We start from the raw sequence: 19805 nt of genomic DNA on the forward strand, positions 1-19805 counted from the left end.
AGGCCTTACAGGAAGACCTGTGAAGGAGAAACTGTTGCAAGCAGGAATAATCTTGTGTTTGGTTTCTGTACATCCTGCTTGTGAAACAACCATGTGAGGGGAGATAATAAAAAAAAAACAATGCTGCCTTTGCTTCTCCAACAGCTCATAAAACATATTTTAGATGCATATTTCATATTTCAGCAGTATTTATATAGCTACCATATGTAGTTCATACTTTCTGTGGCTTCTGCATGATACCTCTGTCAAAGTCCCTCATAACCTCACTACCTCAAAGACAATCTGAGGTGGCTGCCATGTTAAGGTCATGTGATTTTGTTTTCTTTCTGCATCCTAGATGGAACTCTTGTGAGATACTGTTTGGTATTTGTTACTTAGCTGTGTTCTGGGATTGTAAAAAAAAAAAAAAACAGTTCACTACTGCATTGTTTTGACCTCTGGCCATATTAATGAAATGTACGTTTTCAACTTTGCAACAACTATGCATATCCATTTTACAAACCATTCTATCATGTATGCACTGCCGCTGGCGAGGCTTTATTTTTGTCCACGGAACACTCTATTCTAGCTGTTTCTGCTGCACTCATTTTAGGTATCTGATGACGATTGGAATCTGCCATTCTGTAGCACGCTTTGTTATCAAAAGCAGATTATATGTTCAAACAGAGTTTGCACTTTGTATTTCATGAACTGCATGTTTGCAAAGCATTGTGGGTACGCGTTTGCCTGTAGTTGTACTGCTGCTGGGAGAGATTACGTTGTCTTCGAGATAGAAGCAGAATGTCGGGGTGTTGTGCAAAGAGCAGGTAAACTGCAAACACGGGGTTAGAAGAAAATACACCATTTGTTTAATAGTTTCTTGTCATTTCTATTTTAAACGCCGTTAGTCTTGCACGGGTCTGTACAGTACAAGGTATAAGGTACAAGATCAGCACGTTTCTGTTTGTGCATGTCGGGCACTGTACTGTATTGTGCATAAGCGATTTCTTTAAGAAGTATATACTGTAGCGTAGTACGTCTGTTACAAAATGTATATTGCAGGAAATCTCTGTGTATTGTGGTGTTGTTTGTAAGGTACGAGGCTGTTTAAAGATCGATTCGATTGCCCGTTAACAAGTACACAGCAATGTAAAGATTAATCCTGAATTCTCATACAGCGATTCTGTGCCTGCGTGTGGCTCCGAAGCAAAGATCATTCACAGTGATGTAAAGGTAATGTTCTATATTTTTTATTGTTATACAAGAAATCCATCCTACTTTAAATACAGAGAAATGCATTATACATGATACACATGTATATTATATAGCAGTGTGGAGTAGTGGTTAGGGCTCTGGACTCTTAACCGGAGGGTCGTGGGTTCAATCCCTGGTGGGGGACACTGCTGCTGTACCCTTGAGCAAGGTACTTTATCTAGATTGCTCCAGTAAAAACCCAGCTGTATAAATGGGTAATTGTATGTAAAAATAATGTGATATCTTGTAACAATTGTAACTCGCCCTGGATAAGGGCATCGGGTAAGAAATTAATAATAATATACAGTAAAAAAGCATAATACATTAAATGCAGTGGAAAGTGCATAATACATGATAGTAGCATAATACATGCAACAGACATGGAGTGCCACAAATTGCATAATAAGGGCATTCTCTCTCCAATTAAACATCTCTAAGAACATCCCCACCTGACCATTGCCATATTCAAGCTACCTGTTTTGTTAAATTGCACTGCTTTAGGTTATTAAGAATCTGGACATACAAAAGAAATGTTAATAATGAACACAGGAAGCTAAAAGGGCAATGTGACTAATAGACATGCCACTACACTGAAATGAGTTTGGTAGAAATCTGAGGTGGCCTGGGGAGAATGGGTTAATTTGCTTTCTAGTAGCCTCTATACTTATTTCAGGCATTTACTATGTATTCAGTTACAAGTTCCTTGCTGTCAGTGAGTTTGCTGTCTTTAGTCGCACACTGTGTGTGTCAGCGGCTTCTCTTTGTAGGTTGATAATATAGAGGAATGAAAATGGAATCTTGGATTGTGAACTTGAGTGTCTGTCTCACAGGATTACTATGGAAAGCAGCTGCAGAAAAGTGAGGATCTTCAGACAAATGTTTGCACGACCTCAGCCAAACCCAAACCAGCATTCATTCGGAAAGCCTTGAAAGATGTCCACCCTGAAGTCACCTCCAGGTGTTTGAAAAAAAAGAATACAGATGATTGTTATATTTTACAAATAAGACCACTGATGGTGGTTGAGGCAGCAAAAGTGGCATACCATCAAGACATGGTTGAACTGTTTTTTTCTGTATTGACTAAAGTGTGTTAACCCTTTAATTTCAATACAATTCAATACATTTGCCTTATGATATACAATATATCTAAAAGGCAAAAAAAAAAAACACTCGTCTTTTCAGTGGACTACAAATGTCTTTTAAATATGCTCCTATCTTGGTGTAGCCTCCCTTGCCTTGATGACTATTATGTAGGTATATGGGCTTAAGGGTATATGGCTTTTCATTGATCAGTTCAGCATTCCATAAGGAAATCAGATTCTTCTGAATCATCTTACAATTATATAACAGAAAAATAATCGACTTAAACAATAACAGTGAATGAGAACAAAATGTGCTTGAAGCTTCTCATGGTCGTTTAATGCTGTGTCTCTTAAGAGTAGTTTAAGCAATGTGTCTCGTCCAGGTATTATGGGTGCGGGCTGGTGGTCCCCGAGTCTCTGGAGAACTGCTATGTTCTGGATCTGGGCTGTGGGAGCGGGCAGGACTGCTATATGCTGAGCCAGCTGGTCGGGGAGAAGGGCCACGTCACCGGCATCGACATGACTGAGGAGCAGGTACTGACAGCCAGAGGGGCCTTAAGCCCCCCCCCCCAGTTCAGATTCCTGATTTAAATCTGTGACAAATCATGAATCAAAGTAAGCACAAAAACTGATGTGTTATTTCTGAAAAAGGTTGTATATTTTTGCAAATCAGTACCAGTCACACCCCCATTAGCAACCCTCTTTGCAGGGTCCCCTTTTCTCGCCGTCAGTGACGCTTTCTATTCTGCACATTTGGAGCGCAGAGTGTCTTTGCAGCAGAAATTATTTGACTTGGGTGACCATTTCTATAATGTGCCCCCCCCAAAAAAAAAAAAATACAGAGGTGCGTCCCACAGCAGAGATTCATTCAGATACCATTTTAACTGAAGCCTGGACCAGTGACGAAATGAATCTTCAAGGCTTGAATTTGGAAAAAAAAAACCCTCTGGTTGACATGTTTGCTAACCATAAGTCTCTTGTCACTTGCAGCTTGCAGTGGCGAGGAAGCACATTGATTACCACACCGAGAAGTTTGGCTTTAAGAAACCAAATGTGGATTTCGTTCAGGGATTCATGGAGTTGCTGGGAGAGGCAGGACTGAAAGACAGCAGCTATGACATAATCATGTAGGTGAAGGGGTTTTCATTTCTGTTCAGATTTCTGCATTGTCTCCCCCTGTAACTGCAGTGTAATCAGACTGTGGTTGTAGTCTGGCAAAATGTCAGTTGGCAGCATTCAGCTCTGACAAATATTCTTCACAAGTTCTACTCTTCAGCTCGTAGTTGAAGGCTTCAAGCAGGCAGACAACTTCTTAATCTTCCTACAGGACAAAGTACATGTGTGTTAATCAGGTACTCCTTGTAAAAGTTTACCACAGTAAATTTGCAAAGTCATTTATCAGTATTCCTGTGCTTTTCCCATGGTTATTATGCATTTAACACAGTTTACCTTAGTTTGCCATGTTTTGGCCTTTTTTTAATGTGCCTTACTATAACTCTCCATGCTATACCATGTTATCATTACACTATGTAATTTCTTCCAATAAATGACAGAACTTTGTATTTGAAGATTGCATAATTTTAGAAACTCTTGAAAGATTATCTCCACTTTATTATGCAACTAGTGACTAGTATAGATTTTTTTTGTGAATTTTTTTACGTGGCTGATTACGTAATGTGTTTGATTTCATTGCAGCTCAAACTGTGTGGTTAACCTGTCTCCAGATAAGGCAGCTGTACTGAGAGAAGCTTACCGTGTGCTGAAGGTACAGTGACCAGACCAGAGCTTTTCAGCTCATATTCATCAATAGTCAAACTGTTGAGTGCCAGCCGTTGTGTTCAAAGGGACAATGCTGTGAGTATGTGTGTTATTGCTTGTGTCATGCTTTCATTAATGGGAATTGAAAAGGGTTCTTTTTTTTTCTCTCACTTTCCAGGACGGTGGAGAGATGTATTTCAGTGATGTCTACAGCAACCAAGCTCTGACTAAGGAGATTAGGGAACACAAAGTATTATGGGGTACGTGCAATGGAAAAGATCAGGCAGCTCTGTCATTTTTAAAACGTTAAACTAAAACGTTAGATGCATTAACAATGCCACAATTTTCACACAGTAGATGCCTAACTCCTGGGGAAAAAAGAATAACCTGTTAGTAAATATTAAGAGCTCCAAATCTGTCCTCAACTGAAAACATGCTTCTCTGTTACCAGGGGAGTGTCTGGGCGGGGCCCTCTGGTGGGAGGATCTTGTTCGATTGGCTCAAGAGGTGGGCTTCTCCCCCCCACGACTGGTCACTGCCAGTCATATCGCCATTGGCAACAAGGAACTCGGGAGCATTGTGGGTGAGTGGAAGAGAGAGTCGGATGCTGTGCACCTACATGTGATCATCACACACACAGAAATACTACGACAACTACAGACCTGCTTAACATCTCTCCTGAAAACAGAAAAGTCATTCTGTACCTGGCATTGACTGCACGCCATAGTACTATAAAAGTGTGTTATAACCCTGCAAGCTAACTATACCTTGATTGCGGTTTGACTTCATAGGAGCTGTATCATAACAGCAGTTTATCATAAACTACGTTTATCTTTAGTGTTGTGAAATATCCTAAATTAACCTAAAAAAAACTGATGACCCAAATGATTCCCAGAACAACAAACAGGGGAGCAGTAATACAGTTATAAAAGCTGACAGGATGTAATAACAGCAGTAACACAGTTATAAAAGCTGACGGGATGTAATAACAGCAGTAATACAGTTATAAAAGCTGACGAGACGTAATAACAGCTGTAATACAGTTTTAAAAGCTGATGGGATGTAATAACAGCAGTAATACAGTTATAAAAGCTGACGGGATGTAATAACATCAGTAATACAGTTATAAAAGCTGACAGGAGGTACTAACAGCAGTGATACAGTTATAAAAGCTGACGGGACGTAATAACAGCAATAATACAGTTATAAAAGCTGACAGGATGTAACAACAGCAGTAATACAATTATAAAAGTTGATAGGGCATAATAAGAGTGATTTTAGTTACCACTCCTTTAAGCATGAACATCTAAATCATAACCTGCTACTGTTCATCCTGATAATATCTAGGTCTGCTGAGAAACTTCTGATTTTGTGTTCCAGGTTATCACGCTTGACTTTGCCAGAGTGATAAATAACTAGGGTTAAATTGCACAAGCCAAGAAATTGTGATACCCCTAGCCCAAGTGAAGAGACAAGTCATCATGGCAGGAGAAGGTGGCAAGAAGTAACATAATCAATGACAAAAGTAGACAAATAATTAAAACGGGACAAACACACTTAAAACAATCCTAAAAACAGTATTACATGTTCATGAGAACATTCCATTGTTCCAAATCTCAGCTCCTCCTGGACAATGGTTCTTGAGATATCTATCCCTGAAATCTGTGGGCTGGAGTAATTGTAGAAAAGTGTTGTAACCTTTAAGCTATTTGTCCTATAAAGTTTATAAAAGCTCAAATGAAGGCTTCACTTCCATGTATGGTCGTCACAAATATCAATGCAGGCATTCTTTCTGTATATTGTACATTAAAAATATGTCTAATTTTCATACCCTCGAATTCCCCAGGAGAGAACTAAACTAAGCAGGGCTGATTGAATGGGAATCTGTGCCAAATACAGTATCTAGCTTTTCCCATGTTCTCCACATACTGCAACAGAGTATAGAAATGTACACCCCCGCTTGATACATTGAGCATGTAGCCATTGTGAAGGTATTCTCCTATAAGCTCCAAGCAGGCTTGGAATTTTGGTTTTATGTGGAAATTTCCCTTAAGATTTTACGAGCAATTTGGCCAAATTCAATGTTTCCAGAAAGATACACGGTTCCTAGCATTGCTACACAACTGGCCAATGGTTAAAACCAAGGCTACAATTGTTACAAGAGCCATGTGTCGCCAGCAGCCAGTTTAACAGATTTAATTTTTTTTAATCATTCCAATTCTGTCTCATCACAACAGGTGACTACAGATTTGTTTCTGCAACGTACCGCCTCTTTAAAGTCCCAAAGAGCTGTCCCAAGGAGAGGTCCCAGGTCATTTACAATGGCTCCATCACCAACTGGGAAAAGTTTTTGGAGTTTGATGCTAACTACACTTTTAAGGGGAGTGTCTAAGTAATTCCCAGCTACCTTTACAAACGAAGTCCTGTCTTAAACTGTCTGCTTATCATTATACGAGGTGGTCTATTTTCATGTTCTTGATTAATGGTACAAATGACCTATTTTAATGAATTCAATATTCCTTGTGTACAGAAAGACGGACTGATATCTCATTTGCTTTCCATAGTCAGTTCTGTTCAGCCCTTTGCTTGGGTGTGGCTCTGATAATACAATGAGCTTATAAAAAAAAATGTTAAGAATGCTGTTCACTCGCCACGTTTATTACGTGTATAACTAACATGTGAATTGTCATTGTTTTCTTCATCGCTCCCACAGGAAGGAGACGCGATGGTGGTGGATGGGGATGCAGCAGCCATTCTGAGGAGTTCCAGGTTTGCAGATGACTTCATGATCCGCCCTGTAGAGGAAGGCGCAGCGGCAGATGTTGGATGTTGTCCAGCGAAACCAAAGGTTTGTTTTTGGGCATACTGTCTTAAATAGGGTCCCTTGTGCATGTATTAACAGGTTATTTAGCTGTTTCCAACCTGTTCAGTACTCGCCCAGATCGTTGGTGAGTGAAAGCCATTTGTATTTGATGGCTGATAACAAAACTTGGCCTGGGTGTGACATCTAAGTTAACTAATGTATAATTGTTGTCTAGATTTGTTCAATGTGGTATTTCTCCCTGATGTATTCCTCATGGTTAAGGCTGTATTGTTTTTACAGTTATCACAGATTTCACGTTTTCCTTGAAATTTACCTATTACCATGTAATATGTAGTTCCCTGTGAAAATTCTAATTTCTGAAAGAATAGTGTAAATATACATTAAAAATAAAATGCAGCAGATATTTGTCTTATTAACACACTACCTGCATTTAGGAAGCTGTCTGGCAGCCGGTTTAGTTTGCTTCTGGGAAATTATTGTTCTGTGTTGTTCGTTCAGAAGTATAATATTCTGACTTTTCAGTCATATTTGTCATGGTAAGAATGCTGAATGTAAGCTGCATGGCCAGCACTGTGCGTACCAGCTAAACCACCAAGGCCAAGCAGATGGGTGTCCTAGAAATGTAACCTTGTCTTTTTATAAGCGCATTATCAGTCTGCACATACCACTCTAAATAGAATATGTGTTTTGATTAGAATACCGTAAAACTTCATAAATGCCTCCGACGTTTATTTACAATATTTGCCAGCAGACCCGGCGAGTATTGGAGACCGGCGTTTATTTGAGACCTACGTTTATATCCGATCTCTAGCTTCACATGCTTCATGCGGTCATTGAGAAGCCGCTAACACACAACCTTGTAGCAACATTGTAACTCAATTTAAACATTCCAGCAACTTTGTTAAAAGGTTGTGTGTCAGTGGGAACTAAGTAACAGTTTTGTTTTATAACAAAATGACATTGTATTGTACACCCTCAAGTATAAAGTAAAAGTATTTTTACAGTCTTTTTATATGCACTGGTTAACAAGGATACGGTTTGCAAAATGTTGGAAAATTAACAAGAAGTATGAATTAGATCTACCATTGTTAATAATAATAATAATAATAATAATAATAATAATAATAATAATAATAATAATAGTTAAATCCACTAAAAGGAAAAAGCCCTGTAGATATCAGAACATAGGCATGTATCCTACGCTTACAGCACAATAATAATAATAATACAAACTATGAACAATAAAAGCAGTAAGTATCGTTATCAAAAATAATTGATTGTTTAATCTCAAACTTGTACATTGTTAATACAACAAAACACGTTACAATACACCAAGAGGTTTGTTTCTGGCTTACTTTCAGCACGCTTAAAATTATCATAATAACTTAATAACTGCATTAAACAAATATGCATTACATGTAGGCCTACCTTAAATTACGTTTTCTATTATTATTTATTAATCCTGAGAGTCACTTTCCTCGCTGTCACTTATTAGCAGTTCATTACACTCAAGCTGCTCCTCAGCTTTCTCAGCTTCAATGGCAATGACAGAGACCCGACGTTTAATAGAGCCAGCGTTTAATAGAGACCCGGCGGTTATTTACAGTATTTGCCAGCAGACCAGGCGCGTATTGGAGACAGGCAATTATCTGAAACCCGGCAATTATTTGAAGTTTTATGGTACTTAACATGGAAACACGGTCAGACCACATGCATTCCAAGCAGACATGCGTTCCACACCCCTAAAAAATGTCAGTATCATTTACCAAGGCTGTGTCTTACACTGTTTTATTTTGGCTACAGTCTGCAGAAAAGTAAATTGCATATTAATTACTGCATTTATCAACAGTGAGCATTTCCCCCCCAATAGTGATGAGACCCATTTTTATACTGTACATATCCCAAAGGCAAGGTTAAATAATATGTAATCATAAAGTTTAAATGTTTAGGAAATTACATGGAAAGGAGCATCCCTGAAAAAGCACTAATGTCATCATCAAAGATAATGATTAAGCAAGGGTTACTTCATGGGGGCACCACATTCCCGAGACATGGGTTGTTAATTATTTGCAAGGCAACTCTGGCATGTGATTCCATGCCTCATCTGCAGAGTGAGTGTGAGTATGAAGTGGGGGAGGGAGGGTTGGGAACCTTGTGCAGAAACTGGCAAAGGAGAAAATGTTGTATGTATGATGCTATTAAATGTAGGAAAAAAATGCTTAGCGTTTTAAAATGCAATGGCTACATTCTATAAATGAGCTGCTGCAATGCACCACAGCTGGACTGCGTGTGATATGGTTGTTTCACACCCCCCGAAACATTTATGAACCCGCAAGGTGTTCCGATCCCCGCTGTGAGAACCACTGCACTCTACACTACGCCTAGTTCTGGGCATAGGCTGTGTTTGTAACTCCACTAAATATGGGACTGGAAGACAATGAACCACAATCACATAGTGCATTTTCAGATTACGCTGGAATTTGCCTAGTAGTCATTTTCCGACACAAAGATTTAGGTACATGTCCATTGATTTGAAACGTTTAATTAAGAACAGAGTGTGAAGAGAAATTGATTTTTGATTCAATAAGGTATGTAAAATATCCTTACATTTTAAAAAAATATACATATGTTACTAAAAATAAGTGTTCAGCATGCACACACATATATAAGACATATAAGAACATAAAAAAAGTTTACAAACGCCCTACTGTTCTGTTTGTTCTGCTTGAGGGTCAGAATACAAGTGACTGTCTGAACTCTAAACAAAGTCATAAAAATGTCAGTGTGCTGTTCATACAAAATGTTTAAATCCAGACTGTGTCCACACGAAGATAAGATAAGTGACATTCTTCTGTCATTAAAGATCACAAAAGGCATGTCTTGTGGCAATTGTATTGGATAAGAGATTTCAATTAAAATGTTACATTTTTAAACTTTGTCATTTTCACTAAATAAGCCATAACATAATTGAATATTGTCGAAATTCTGATAAGGATTTTCTCGTTATGTTATTTTTTGTTGTTTTTACCCTACAGGAAGTTATTGTGAACCCATTTGAGCTGGCAAAACGCCTGGAACCTGCTGATATCAAACCAGCCACAGGAGGGTGCTGTGGAACAAAAGCCTCTGGATGCGCCTAAATCAAGGACCATCATGCACCAGGAATTCAAGCCAGAGCATCCTGTTCAGTTTACAATGATTGTCAATATGGCTTTATGTTAACAGCATTTTTTATTTCAAGTTGTAGTGCCTGCACCTGAATCCGTTTTTGCACTGCTGTAAAACCTAACCATGTGGCTACTCTTGAAACCTAAACTCAAGATCACCTTTAAACCCTGATTGGCAAAACAAATGCCATGCCACTGGATGCAGTGTAAGAATAATGATGTTGATTATGTGATCAATCTTAAAGCTGATCTAGGAGTATTGCATTGATTTGTAATGCTTGGTTTTCTGTGTTAACAGCACGACTGTTTTGGGATTTTACTGGTTTATGATACTAAAAAAATGTGCGCTGAAAGGTTTTATGATGGGTCATATAAGCAAGTTGCCATTGATATGCAATGTGGTTTCAGAGTCCATGCCATACAAGTTCCTTTGTACCGACAGGCCTTTAGCAAGCAAAGCTACATGGGGGGTATAGAAGAGAATAATGAAGCTGCTATTAAGTGTTATCGGTCATAGTATGAGACGATCAGTATCAAATAATTAACTACATAACACTCAGTTTGCATTTTTTTTAAAACCATGAAACTGTTATTGGCCTGTGATTTTTGACCAGAATTGTTTTCTGTATTACCTGCTACCACCACCAGAGGTCACAAGTATAATAGTAACTGCAAAACAAAGGTCTATTAAACAAAATGCTACAATCAACAATGTAGTTGATAACGTCTAACACACCCGTGTAAATAAATAAACTAGCACACAAACAAACGTACTTAAAATTAAATATTATGAGAGCACCGTAAGATCAACCTTAATATCGGAAGTACGGTAAGAAGCTCCCAGGTAACACATTAAAGATAGGGTTCATGAACCCATTCCATAACCCTGCGGCGCCCTCCCATTCGCTGTGATACCAAACCAGGTTCGAGAAGGCTCGCACTTTGCATGCCTTGACCTGTTGCATCTCCTAATTTCTTTCACAGTAAATGTATCTGCGCCACATAACTTCAGTAATGAAGACATTGAGAAACCTTGCGTCGAGAAATGTGTGAAATAAGTTTATTTTCATTATAACACATGGTACCAGGTAATCGGTGTGTTCTTTATATTAAATACATGTGGTTCTTTCAACCCTGCATGTATGAGATCTACTTTGTCAATAAATGTGCAATACTATTACGACTTATGAAATACTTTAATTAGTTACAACCCGTATGCAGCCGCCCCCGGCCAACCCCTTAAATTTTACATAGTACTTTCGGAGTTATGACTGAAAAACGGTAGTTAAAATATATTGACTAAGTTCTACTACAGGAAGCTGTTTGGTCCAGTTGTTAAAGAAAAGGGCTTGTAACCAGGAGGTCCCCGGTTCAAATCCCACCTCAGCCACCGACTCATTGTGTGACCCTGAGCAAGTCACTTAACCTCCTTGTGCTCCGTCTTTTGGGTGAGACGTAATTGTAAGTGACTCTGCAGCTGATGCATAGTTCACACACCATAATACTGTGTATCTTTGCATTACTAGACTGTATATTAACAAAACCACGCCCTTTATCGACTACTATATGAGCAAAACCTCCCCTTCGTTTTATTTGCATTGGAACACCCCATTGCTACGTTGATTCGCAGAGTATACGCAGTGCAATGTAAATATGTAAACTAAACGTTTTATTTCAAGTTTGGGTTACAATTCTGTGAACAATATGCTGATGTGTTAAGTACAAAACAACCAGTCGTTTATCTTGTTAAAATGAACTGACCCTTTGAAACTGGCTTCCTACCATTTCTAGAAATGTTGAGCCACGTTTGTCGTGGGGTTAAACTAACTAGTCTTGTGGTCAGCCAGTTAACTTGTAACCATTAATGTTGCTGACAAGAAGCAGATTAGTGCGCGTGTGGTAACCAGGGGGTTGAATGTGTTTCTGACAGGCAGACGTATTTTCCAATGCAATAATAACAATAACAATTCTGTGTTGCAAATATGAATATCAAAATAATCGTCTAACAGCAGAATACCGTATTGAAACGTATTTTAAATGTATTCTGAATGATACGTTAGCATTTCATATGTCGCGCAATGTATGTCTACAGTAAACGCACCTGCATACTGCATTGCTTGTATAAGCAGTACTATCCTGGGACTACGACGAGGTAAATGTCTCTTCTCTTACTAATGTTCCGCTATGTTCTGTGCAAATGAGCACTGTCGCCGTTCAGAGAAAAAAAAGCAGCTCTGAAATGCAAACAGTACAAAGTACAAAACAAACGCACACAGAGTAGCGTAGCTGAAGCCTTGGTTGTGTTCTAGCGCAGTTCTGCACAAATGCGTGTTCTTTGAGGGCTGCTGCGTGACCTCATTAAACTCCACCCGCTGAAATCTGTGCAGATCCTGCACAGCCCACAGCAGCTCTGAAAGGTTGGTGCGGGAGGCTGGCTGCGGCTGTGAACCAGAGACGATGCAGAGATCATGACTGACCTGCAAATCGTAATTCAAATAGCGACTAAAACTACTGCTGGGAGCGACATGTTATCTTCATGCAAAGAAGGGTGAATAGCCTTGTCAACGCTATAGTAAATAAATGATAACACTTTCAAATAAGTGTCTGTTTATATGTAATTCATCATGAATTGCGAACACGGAATTAAACTATTAGAATTAGAAGTGTCATGAATTCCTGTTTTATCATGCTGATAAATTTAGTTCATACACAATTCATCATGAATTACAGACACTTATTTTAAAGTGTTACCCACATGAATAAATGAATTAATCAATATAACATAGTAATTCATAGTAAATTAAACATAATGTACTAATAATCCATGATAAGTAATGTATACTGTTACAATAAAATTAATGTTCAACAATTATATCAAACTGACTCTGTATAGTCTGATAATCCAGAAACTAACTACAGTTATAATGGACTGCAAATGAATGCAATCCCCATGTGCGATGCATTGTGATAAACGAAATCATTAAATGTAATTACGTTTCATTATGTACATCAAACAAATAGAATACGTCATTAATTATGCACCGAGAGTATAAATAGGTGATGTTGCTGGTTAGTTTCCCATAGGTTTGGAGAAGGCGTTACTAGTAGCAACGTGACGTCAAACTGAGAGCAGCCAGCGCAGCAAACTCTGGGAAGGCGTTTCTCTAGCAGCCGGGAGCAGCAAGCGCAGCCAGCTCCGGGATACAAGAACACTGTCATTAAATTCATCCACCTGCAGCAGCATGCGGGCGTCCCACCGCCAGATTTTTCAGGAAGAGCGCGAAAGCAATTCGACGATTGGTCTGCGTTTCACCCTCCCCTTTCTCGGAACCACCGCCTGCGACTTCTCATTGGTTGTCTCCCATCGAAACAAGTCACGAGGGATGGTGTAAGCTGACTCCGCCTTTATGTAATTTTTCTTTTTTATTTTCTCGTTGGCTGTGGTGGAAGAACATGTCCCCGCCTCCTCTCGGCTCGTCTCTGGGATTGGGAGACTGGCCCGCCGCTCTGCAGATATCACGAGGATCATAAATTCATAGTGGTCTCGCGCTGCTCGGTTTTCTGTCAGAGGAGCTCGAGAGGAGTAGTGCGAGTGGACAGGTCTGATGCATGAGCCAGGGAACCGGCAGCAGAGATGAAGCCTGACGCCGATTGGCTGTGATTTTTAAAAGCCACTTCTTTTAAAAAAAGCTGTTGCCCAATATCAACATGGCAGAGCGCTCGGCTACATTGCCCACTTCAAAGATGGCGGCCATCAGCCGGGTCCGAGTTCTGGCTCTGGTATTTTTCACAGTCAGCGGCTGTTTGGTGAGCTTATCCAGCGGCGAGGAAGGTGCAGAGGAGACGGTCATCATAGGGCTGAGGCTGGAAGACTCGGACGACGTTTCATATATGGACGGCGGGTCTTTGCGGGTGAGCGAGAGGACCCGGGTCAAGCTGAGGGTCTATGGGCAAAATATCAACAACGAGACGTGGTCCAAAATCGCTTTCACCGAGCATGAAAGGACCAAAGTAATTGGCAATATCTATAGCACTGCTGGAGATAACAAAAGCAAAGAGGACACCTCCAGCTTTCATCCCTGTGGCATAAGGACCTCGGATATAATAATTTTGCCCAAAATAATCTTGAATAGAAGGACCTCTGGGATTGTGGAGATCGAAATCAAACCTCTGCGGAAAACGGAAAAGAGCAAAGCGTACTACCTGTGCACAGCCATGCCCACACCGACAGTGGCAGGGGCGCATGATCCCTGGACTGAGACTACATGGGTCTACCATGATGGAGATGACACCAAAGTTGTGGTGGTGGAAGAACGAAAATTCCTGCTGCCTTTTTGGTTGCAGGTCATATTCATCGGGCTTTTGCTGTGTCTGTCTGGTATGTTCAGTGGGTTGAACTTGGGTCTGATGGCCCTTGACCCGATGGAACTACGGATTGTCCAGAACTGTGGCACTGAAAAGGAGAAGACGTATGCTAAGAAGATTGAGCCAGTCAGGAGTCAAGGGAATTACTTGCTTTGCTCGCTTCTTCTGGGGAATGTGTTGGTCAACACCACCTTGACCATTTTGCTGGACGACATTGCTGGCTCTGGATTGATTGCTGTTGTGGTGTCTACCATTGGCATTGTAATATTCGGGGAGATTGTGCCCCAGGCGATCTGTTCCAGACACGGGTTGGCAGTAGGTGCCAATACCATATTCTTGACCAAATTCTTCATGCTGCTTACCTTCCCTGCTTCATACCCGGTCAGCAGGCTTTTAGATTGCGTTTTAGGGCAGGAGATTGGCACTGTGTACAACAGAGAGAAGCTTCTGGAGATGCTCCGGGTTACAGACCCCTACAATGACCTGGTCAAGGAAGAACTCAACATCATCCAGGGAGCACTGGAGCTCAGGACTAAGACAGTGGAAGATGTGATGACACCTTTAAGAGATTGCTTCATGATCGCTGGCGATGCCATACTGGACTTCAGTACCATGTCAGAGATTATGGAGAGTGGGTATACCCGGATCCCAGTCTTTGAAGGGGAACGATCCAACATTGTGGACCTGCTCTTTGTGAAAGACCTGGCGTTTGTGGACCCAGACGACAGCACGCCACTGAAAACCATTACCAAATTCTACAGCCATCCCTTGCATTTTGTATTCAATGACACCAAGCTGGATACCATGCTGGAGGAGTTCAAAAAAGGTGGGACCGACCCGTTCAGTATTTTATGTTTGATGTGTTTATTAACTGGGTTTAAGTGAACTCCATGGGAAGGGTTCGTTCTTGCGCTCAAGGGCAGTGATGCTCTCGCTGTATGTCAGTGCCTGCGGACTCGGAAAGGCAAGTACCTTATTATTATTATTATTAATTCCCAGAGTTCACTTTCCCAGAGTTCACAAAATGTAAGAAAAAATACAGGATTAAGCCAAATAATAATAATAATAATTATTATTATTATTATTATTATTATTATTATTATTATTATTATTATTATTATTTCATTCATTCATTGATGGGTTGTATTTCTATTCTTCTCTGCAAAACTATTGCTTAAATGACATTACAACCAAAACGTTGCGTAAACCAAGATACACTAGCAGCATCTAATGTGACATGATCCAAATCAGCTTGTTACATTGCCTGCACATGCCCGACGTGCATATATATATATATATATATATATATATATATATATATATATATATATATAATATATATAACCAATTAATTGTACTTTGTCAGGAATTGTTCCCCCATATAAAAAAATCGAATATTTACTGTTACGTAATATTAGCCCGTCGACCCGGTAATTAATTTGGGACTTACATTAATGGTACATGTTCATGCAGCAGCCGATGCGCAGGGTCTGGGTTCTTGCAAGTAAAACTAAATGATATATTTACAATATTTGTTAGTATTTTAGATTTCACTGCTGTCATATTTTATTGCGTTTTCCCAACCCCCATTCTCAGATATTGTTGTTTTGTTTTTTGTTTTGTTTTTTGGGGGGGGGGGGGGGGGTATATCTAGCAAAAGGTATATATATTGGCACCTTCCCTTCATCTTCCCTTTGACCCTTGGTACAGTAGAAATATTTTTTTTGTGTTTGTCAAACAGTGCTAGGGAACATGCTGTATTTATAATATTAAACAGATATAAGCAGTATTTTTGTAATTTTGAAAAGGCTTTGGATTAGAGGCTTATTCAATGGGGGGATTTTATCAAACAATGAAAGTTATCCAGTGTTTTCTTTGTTTTTTCTTAATCCTCGTAAATTTTGATGATGAATCTGATGCTCATTGCTGGTGTTTGCATATCTGGAGATCCACTCACCCAAATGTCATGAAACTTGATGTAAACATAATTTAGAGAGTATCCAATTCTGTAGATGCTTGGAGGTGTCTCTCAGTCCGTTCATCCATCTGTCTCCATATTTGGAGACTTGCTTGTCATATTGTGGACCTCTCATTGCTAATTCTTATTTTATACTATTCTGTACAAACCGTTGTTATCATGGTCCTCCTTTTTCATCACATTAGCTCTAATTTTTAATTCAGCTGTGGCAGCTTTTTGTTTTAATCATTCATCCACATAGGCACACAACGTTTGTGAGGATTTTATTAATAGTTTTGTCAAATTAGTGGCATTAAATACTCAGTAATGCGGAACAAAACTACTGCAAGGTCACTGTAGCTTTAATCAATCTTTCGTTGAGAGTAAGAGCTGTTTTTAAAGGGTTTTGTTCTTCTGGGAATGTTGGTGTTGCAGCAGTTACAGAGCTATCAGAGCAGACCGAATCCTGCAGGTTAAAGCTGTGGTTACCTTTTGCATCCCTGCCCAGTGTGATAAAAACAGCCTTTGCAGTGATTGTGGAGATAAGGCCTGGAATGTGATTGTTTGGATAATAAATAACAAGTCTTTCCCCAGGGCGGTCATTTTATAAAACACTTTATCAATGGATTCTTTGCAGACCTGTTTACATTGTTGAACACTTTTTATAAAGTTTCAGAAGCAAAAGTGTTAAGTTTTGTCTCCTGTTTTATTCAAAGGAATCCTAACGCTTTGATTGTCTGGGTTGGGCCACTGGGGGCTTTCTTTTTTTATCACAGGATTTGAACCTTTTACACGTCCACCTGTTTGTTACACGTCAAACCTGTCTATTTCGTTTTGAGGAATTTATGATTTGCAGGATGAGAATTCTAAAACAGTGTTCACAATAGAATAAAATGATTGCGATGAAAGATACCACAAAGCAACAGAATACCGGTATGTACTTTCTGTCGCAGCCTTACTGTGGAATTTCCCCAAACTCACTGGGGATCGTCATTTGACCAAAAATGCATAGTCCCCTTTATTTGTATTATGCTTGCACCACAAAGTGCATTGGAATTGATCAAACGACTTGAGTCTGAGGTTCAGGACTCTGGACAGGGCATGGGGTTAACAAGCAAGATGTTGGATTACCCAGTTTTTAATACATTTATGATTAATTTTATTATTATTTTTTTTTTCTGGGAATAGATCTTTAAGAATTGGCCACAGAACTGGACCATTAGAAAAGCCTATAGATGCACGCTTACAGAATAATTGCTGAAATCAGGAGATTAGATCATTTATCTTTGGGTGCGGTAAATGCTGTCTTTATCCAGGATGTCCTTGAGGAATGTTATTGCCTAACCCAACAAATCCTTTGATGTGACACCTACAGTAAAACATGTAACATAAAAACCCTTTGTTACCTTACATAAGTTCAGCCCTAGAGACCCAGAATCCATATAAAAATGTGTTCTGGACAGTTAAACAAGGTCCAGGAGTTTTAATGGTTAGTGCTACTTTGACCCTGCAGCATAAGGTTTTAAATCGTGTTAAACAACATCGCATTGTTTTCAGCTGTCCTTCTGTACTTCTTCAAAACTCAAGCAGCTGGTGACATGCAGGGTGTAAAACTGACGATTAGTGAACCATGTGGTGTCAGGAAAGCATGACATTCGTGCTTTGGGTGTAGTCTGACAAGCACTGAAATGACAGGCTGCCAGTGACTTTAACAGCAATGTAAAAACTATTGACCTGCAGCAAACCAAAAAACATGGATACAGACCAGGTCCACACAGGTCAGTTTAACCTACTGTAGCTTCTACAGTATCAAGGCTGGCATATTGGGAGCTGATTCTTAACGTTACCATGAACCAACTCCATGTGCTCTTGAGTAGTAAATTGTGCAGTTTACCATGCTTTTCACATTTAACTCATTTGCTGTGCTTTGTGATGGATACTAATGCACACCGTTCTTCTTTCGTATGGCGTTTGAAAAGCAATGGGCTGAGTGTATAGCTGTATATTGAGTTTGGAAAGCCATTCGATGGTATCTGGGGTCGTCAGATGGATTCCGTTTGTAACTCCTGCAAAAGCTTGTGTTGGGCAGTGATCTGTGATGTGTGATGGATTGCACTTCACCACAGTCACAATTAGGATACTCCTTGCCACTTATAAGGGAAAGAAATACTGTTGGAAGCTACACATAGAATTGTATGTTCGTATAGAATTGAATATGTGCAGTAAGGGTCTTGGTTTTCTTATCTGTTGTTTCTTCCATAAACCTATGAAAATAAAGAATGGGATTGATTCACTCACTCATGGGACTGTTCTTGAGGTTTCTGTGCCTCCCTTATACAAGTTTTATAATCATTGGGACTATCATTGTAAGCTATGACAGACCAGCACTGGTCCTTGGAGCATTTTTTGAGACACTGTGATTCACACCATAATAAAAACTGTATTTCATTTCTAAGAATGATTCTTTTGTAGAATTGTTGAGTTCACCCATTTGATGTTCAGTAATAAAAATGTACTATTGCAGAAACTGTTTTAATTGTCTGATTTTGTAACTTTTTGAAGAGCTCATACATTGGTTCTACTGTGTGTCTCTCCTGTAATGTAAACATGTCCGTTTTCTATTCTGCTATTTATATTTATGCACTTATTGACCCTGGACCCCATGATAACGCTGGCTGGTTGCTATGTTCCTGTTCTTTATATGATATTGTATTATCTGGGCTTACATTTTTCTCACAAATCTTGCCAGGTTTTGTTTGCTGTTTTATTATGGTACAGCATTGCGTTTTTTATTATATATATATATATATATATATATATATATATATATATATATATATATAAATAGTCCTGGTCTGGGATTTATTCATTGACAACCCCAGTCGGCAAGTACAGCCTGAAAGTGCTGACTGTGCTTGGGGAGCTAGCAGATGAATACAGTATTTCTGTTAATTGGGGCTGTAATTCTTCAGTCAGGGGAGGCTGCTGCTTGAAGAATGTCCTCTTTCTTCAGTGGGCTCCCCAGTGACTCCTCTTGTTAAACCAGTGCGTGAGCGAGCTGCTGCTGGTGCTGCTGCTGGTTGAATCTGGTTCATGAAGTTCCCAGTGATGGTCATATCGTTCAGATACATGTTTACATCTAAAATCATATAACCTATAAAATCAACATAAAACTGGAAGTCTGAATTCTTGCTGTAACTCAGGAACAAAATCCCATTTAAATCGATGGAGGGACTGACTGCTGACTGAGGCATGGTTTAAACAATACTGCTAGCAGAGGACAATGAAACGTGTTGACTTTGTTTATTGACCCTCACAAAGGAAGTATCCCTGATAAGGAGAGATTATTTCTCATATATGAGAATTAATCTCTCCTTTATCAGGGATCATTTTCTCCTTAAATGTTAATGGTGTTTGCG

At 39.4% G+C, this 19805-nt stretch overlaps 2 protein-coding genes across 3 annotated transcripts in view; both read left to right on the forward strand.

Annotated features, from left to right (window-relative positions):
• The first annotated feature begins 692 nt into the window (after positions 1–692).
• as3mt (arsenite methyltransferase) lies at positions 693–10776 on the forward strand. The gene is made up of 11 exons (XM_058985264.1): positions 693–806; positions 1158–1212; positions 2064–2191; positions 2699–2849; positions 3306–3442; positions 4011–4080; positions 4252–4333; positions 4525–4656; positions 6311–6457; positions 6791–6921; positions 9933–10776. The coding sequence occupies exons 1-11, from the start codon at positions 781–783 to the stop codon at positions 10035–10037; spliced, it is 1164 nt and encodes a 387-aa protein (XP_058841247.1). The 5' UTR covers positions 693–780; the 3' UTR covers positions 10038–10776.
• A 2712-nt stretch (positions 10777–13488) lies between these two features.
• The window catches only part of LOC117418282 (metal transporter CNNM2), a 39756-nt gene continuing 33439 nt past the window's right edge, over positions 13489–19805 (forward strand). The window contains exon 1 of one of the 2 annotated variants that reach the window (XM_034031175.3): positions 13489–15255. In XM_034031175.3, coding sequence (XP_033887066.3) covers positions 13773–15255 — 1483 coding nt within the window. In that variant the 5' untranslated portion in view covers positions 13489–13772. The remainder of the gene's footprint in view (positions 15256–19805) is intronic. The other variant, XM_034031176.3, reaches the window with a different exon arrangement.

This window comes from Acipenser ruthenus, chromosome 13, assembly GCF_902713425.1.
Source record: "Acipenser ruthenus chromosome 13, fAciRut3.2 maternal haplotype, whole genome shotgun sequence".
Taxonomy (NCBI): Eukaryota; Metazoa; Chordata; class Actinopteri; order Acipenseriformes; family Acipenseridae; genus Acipenser; species Acipenser ruthenus.

Coding starts and splice junctions, on each gene's coding strand:
- as3mt (XM_058985264.1), top strand. CDS start 781: ATGTCGGGGTGTTGTGCAAAGAGCAG. Junction 4,081..4,251: donor AAGCTTACCGTGTGCTGAAG/GTACAGTGACCA, acceptor CTCACTTTCCAG/GACGGTGGAGAGATGTATTT. Junction 4,657..6,310: donor GGAACTCGGGAGCATTGTGG/GTGAGTGGAAGA, acceptor TCATCACAACAG/GTGACTACAGATTTGTTTCT.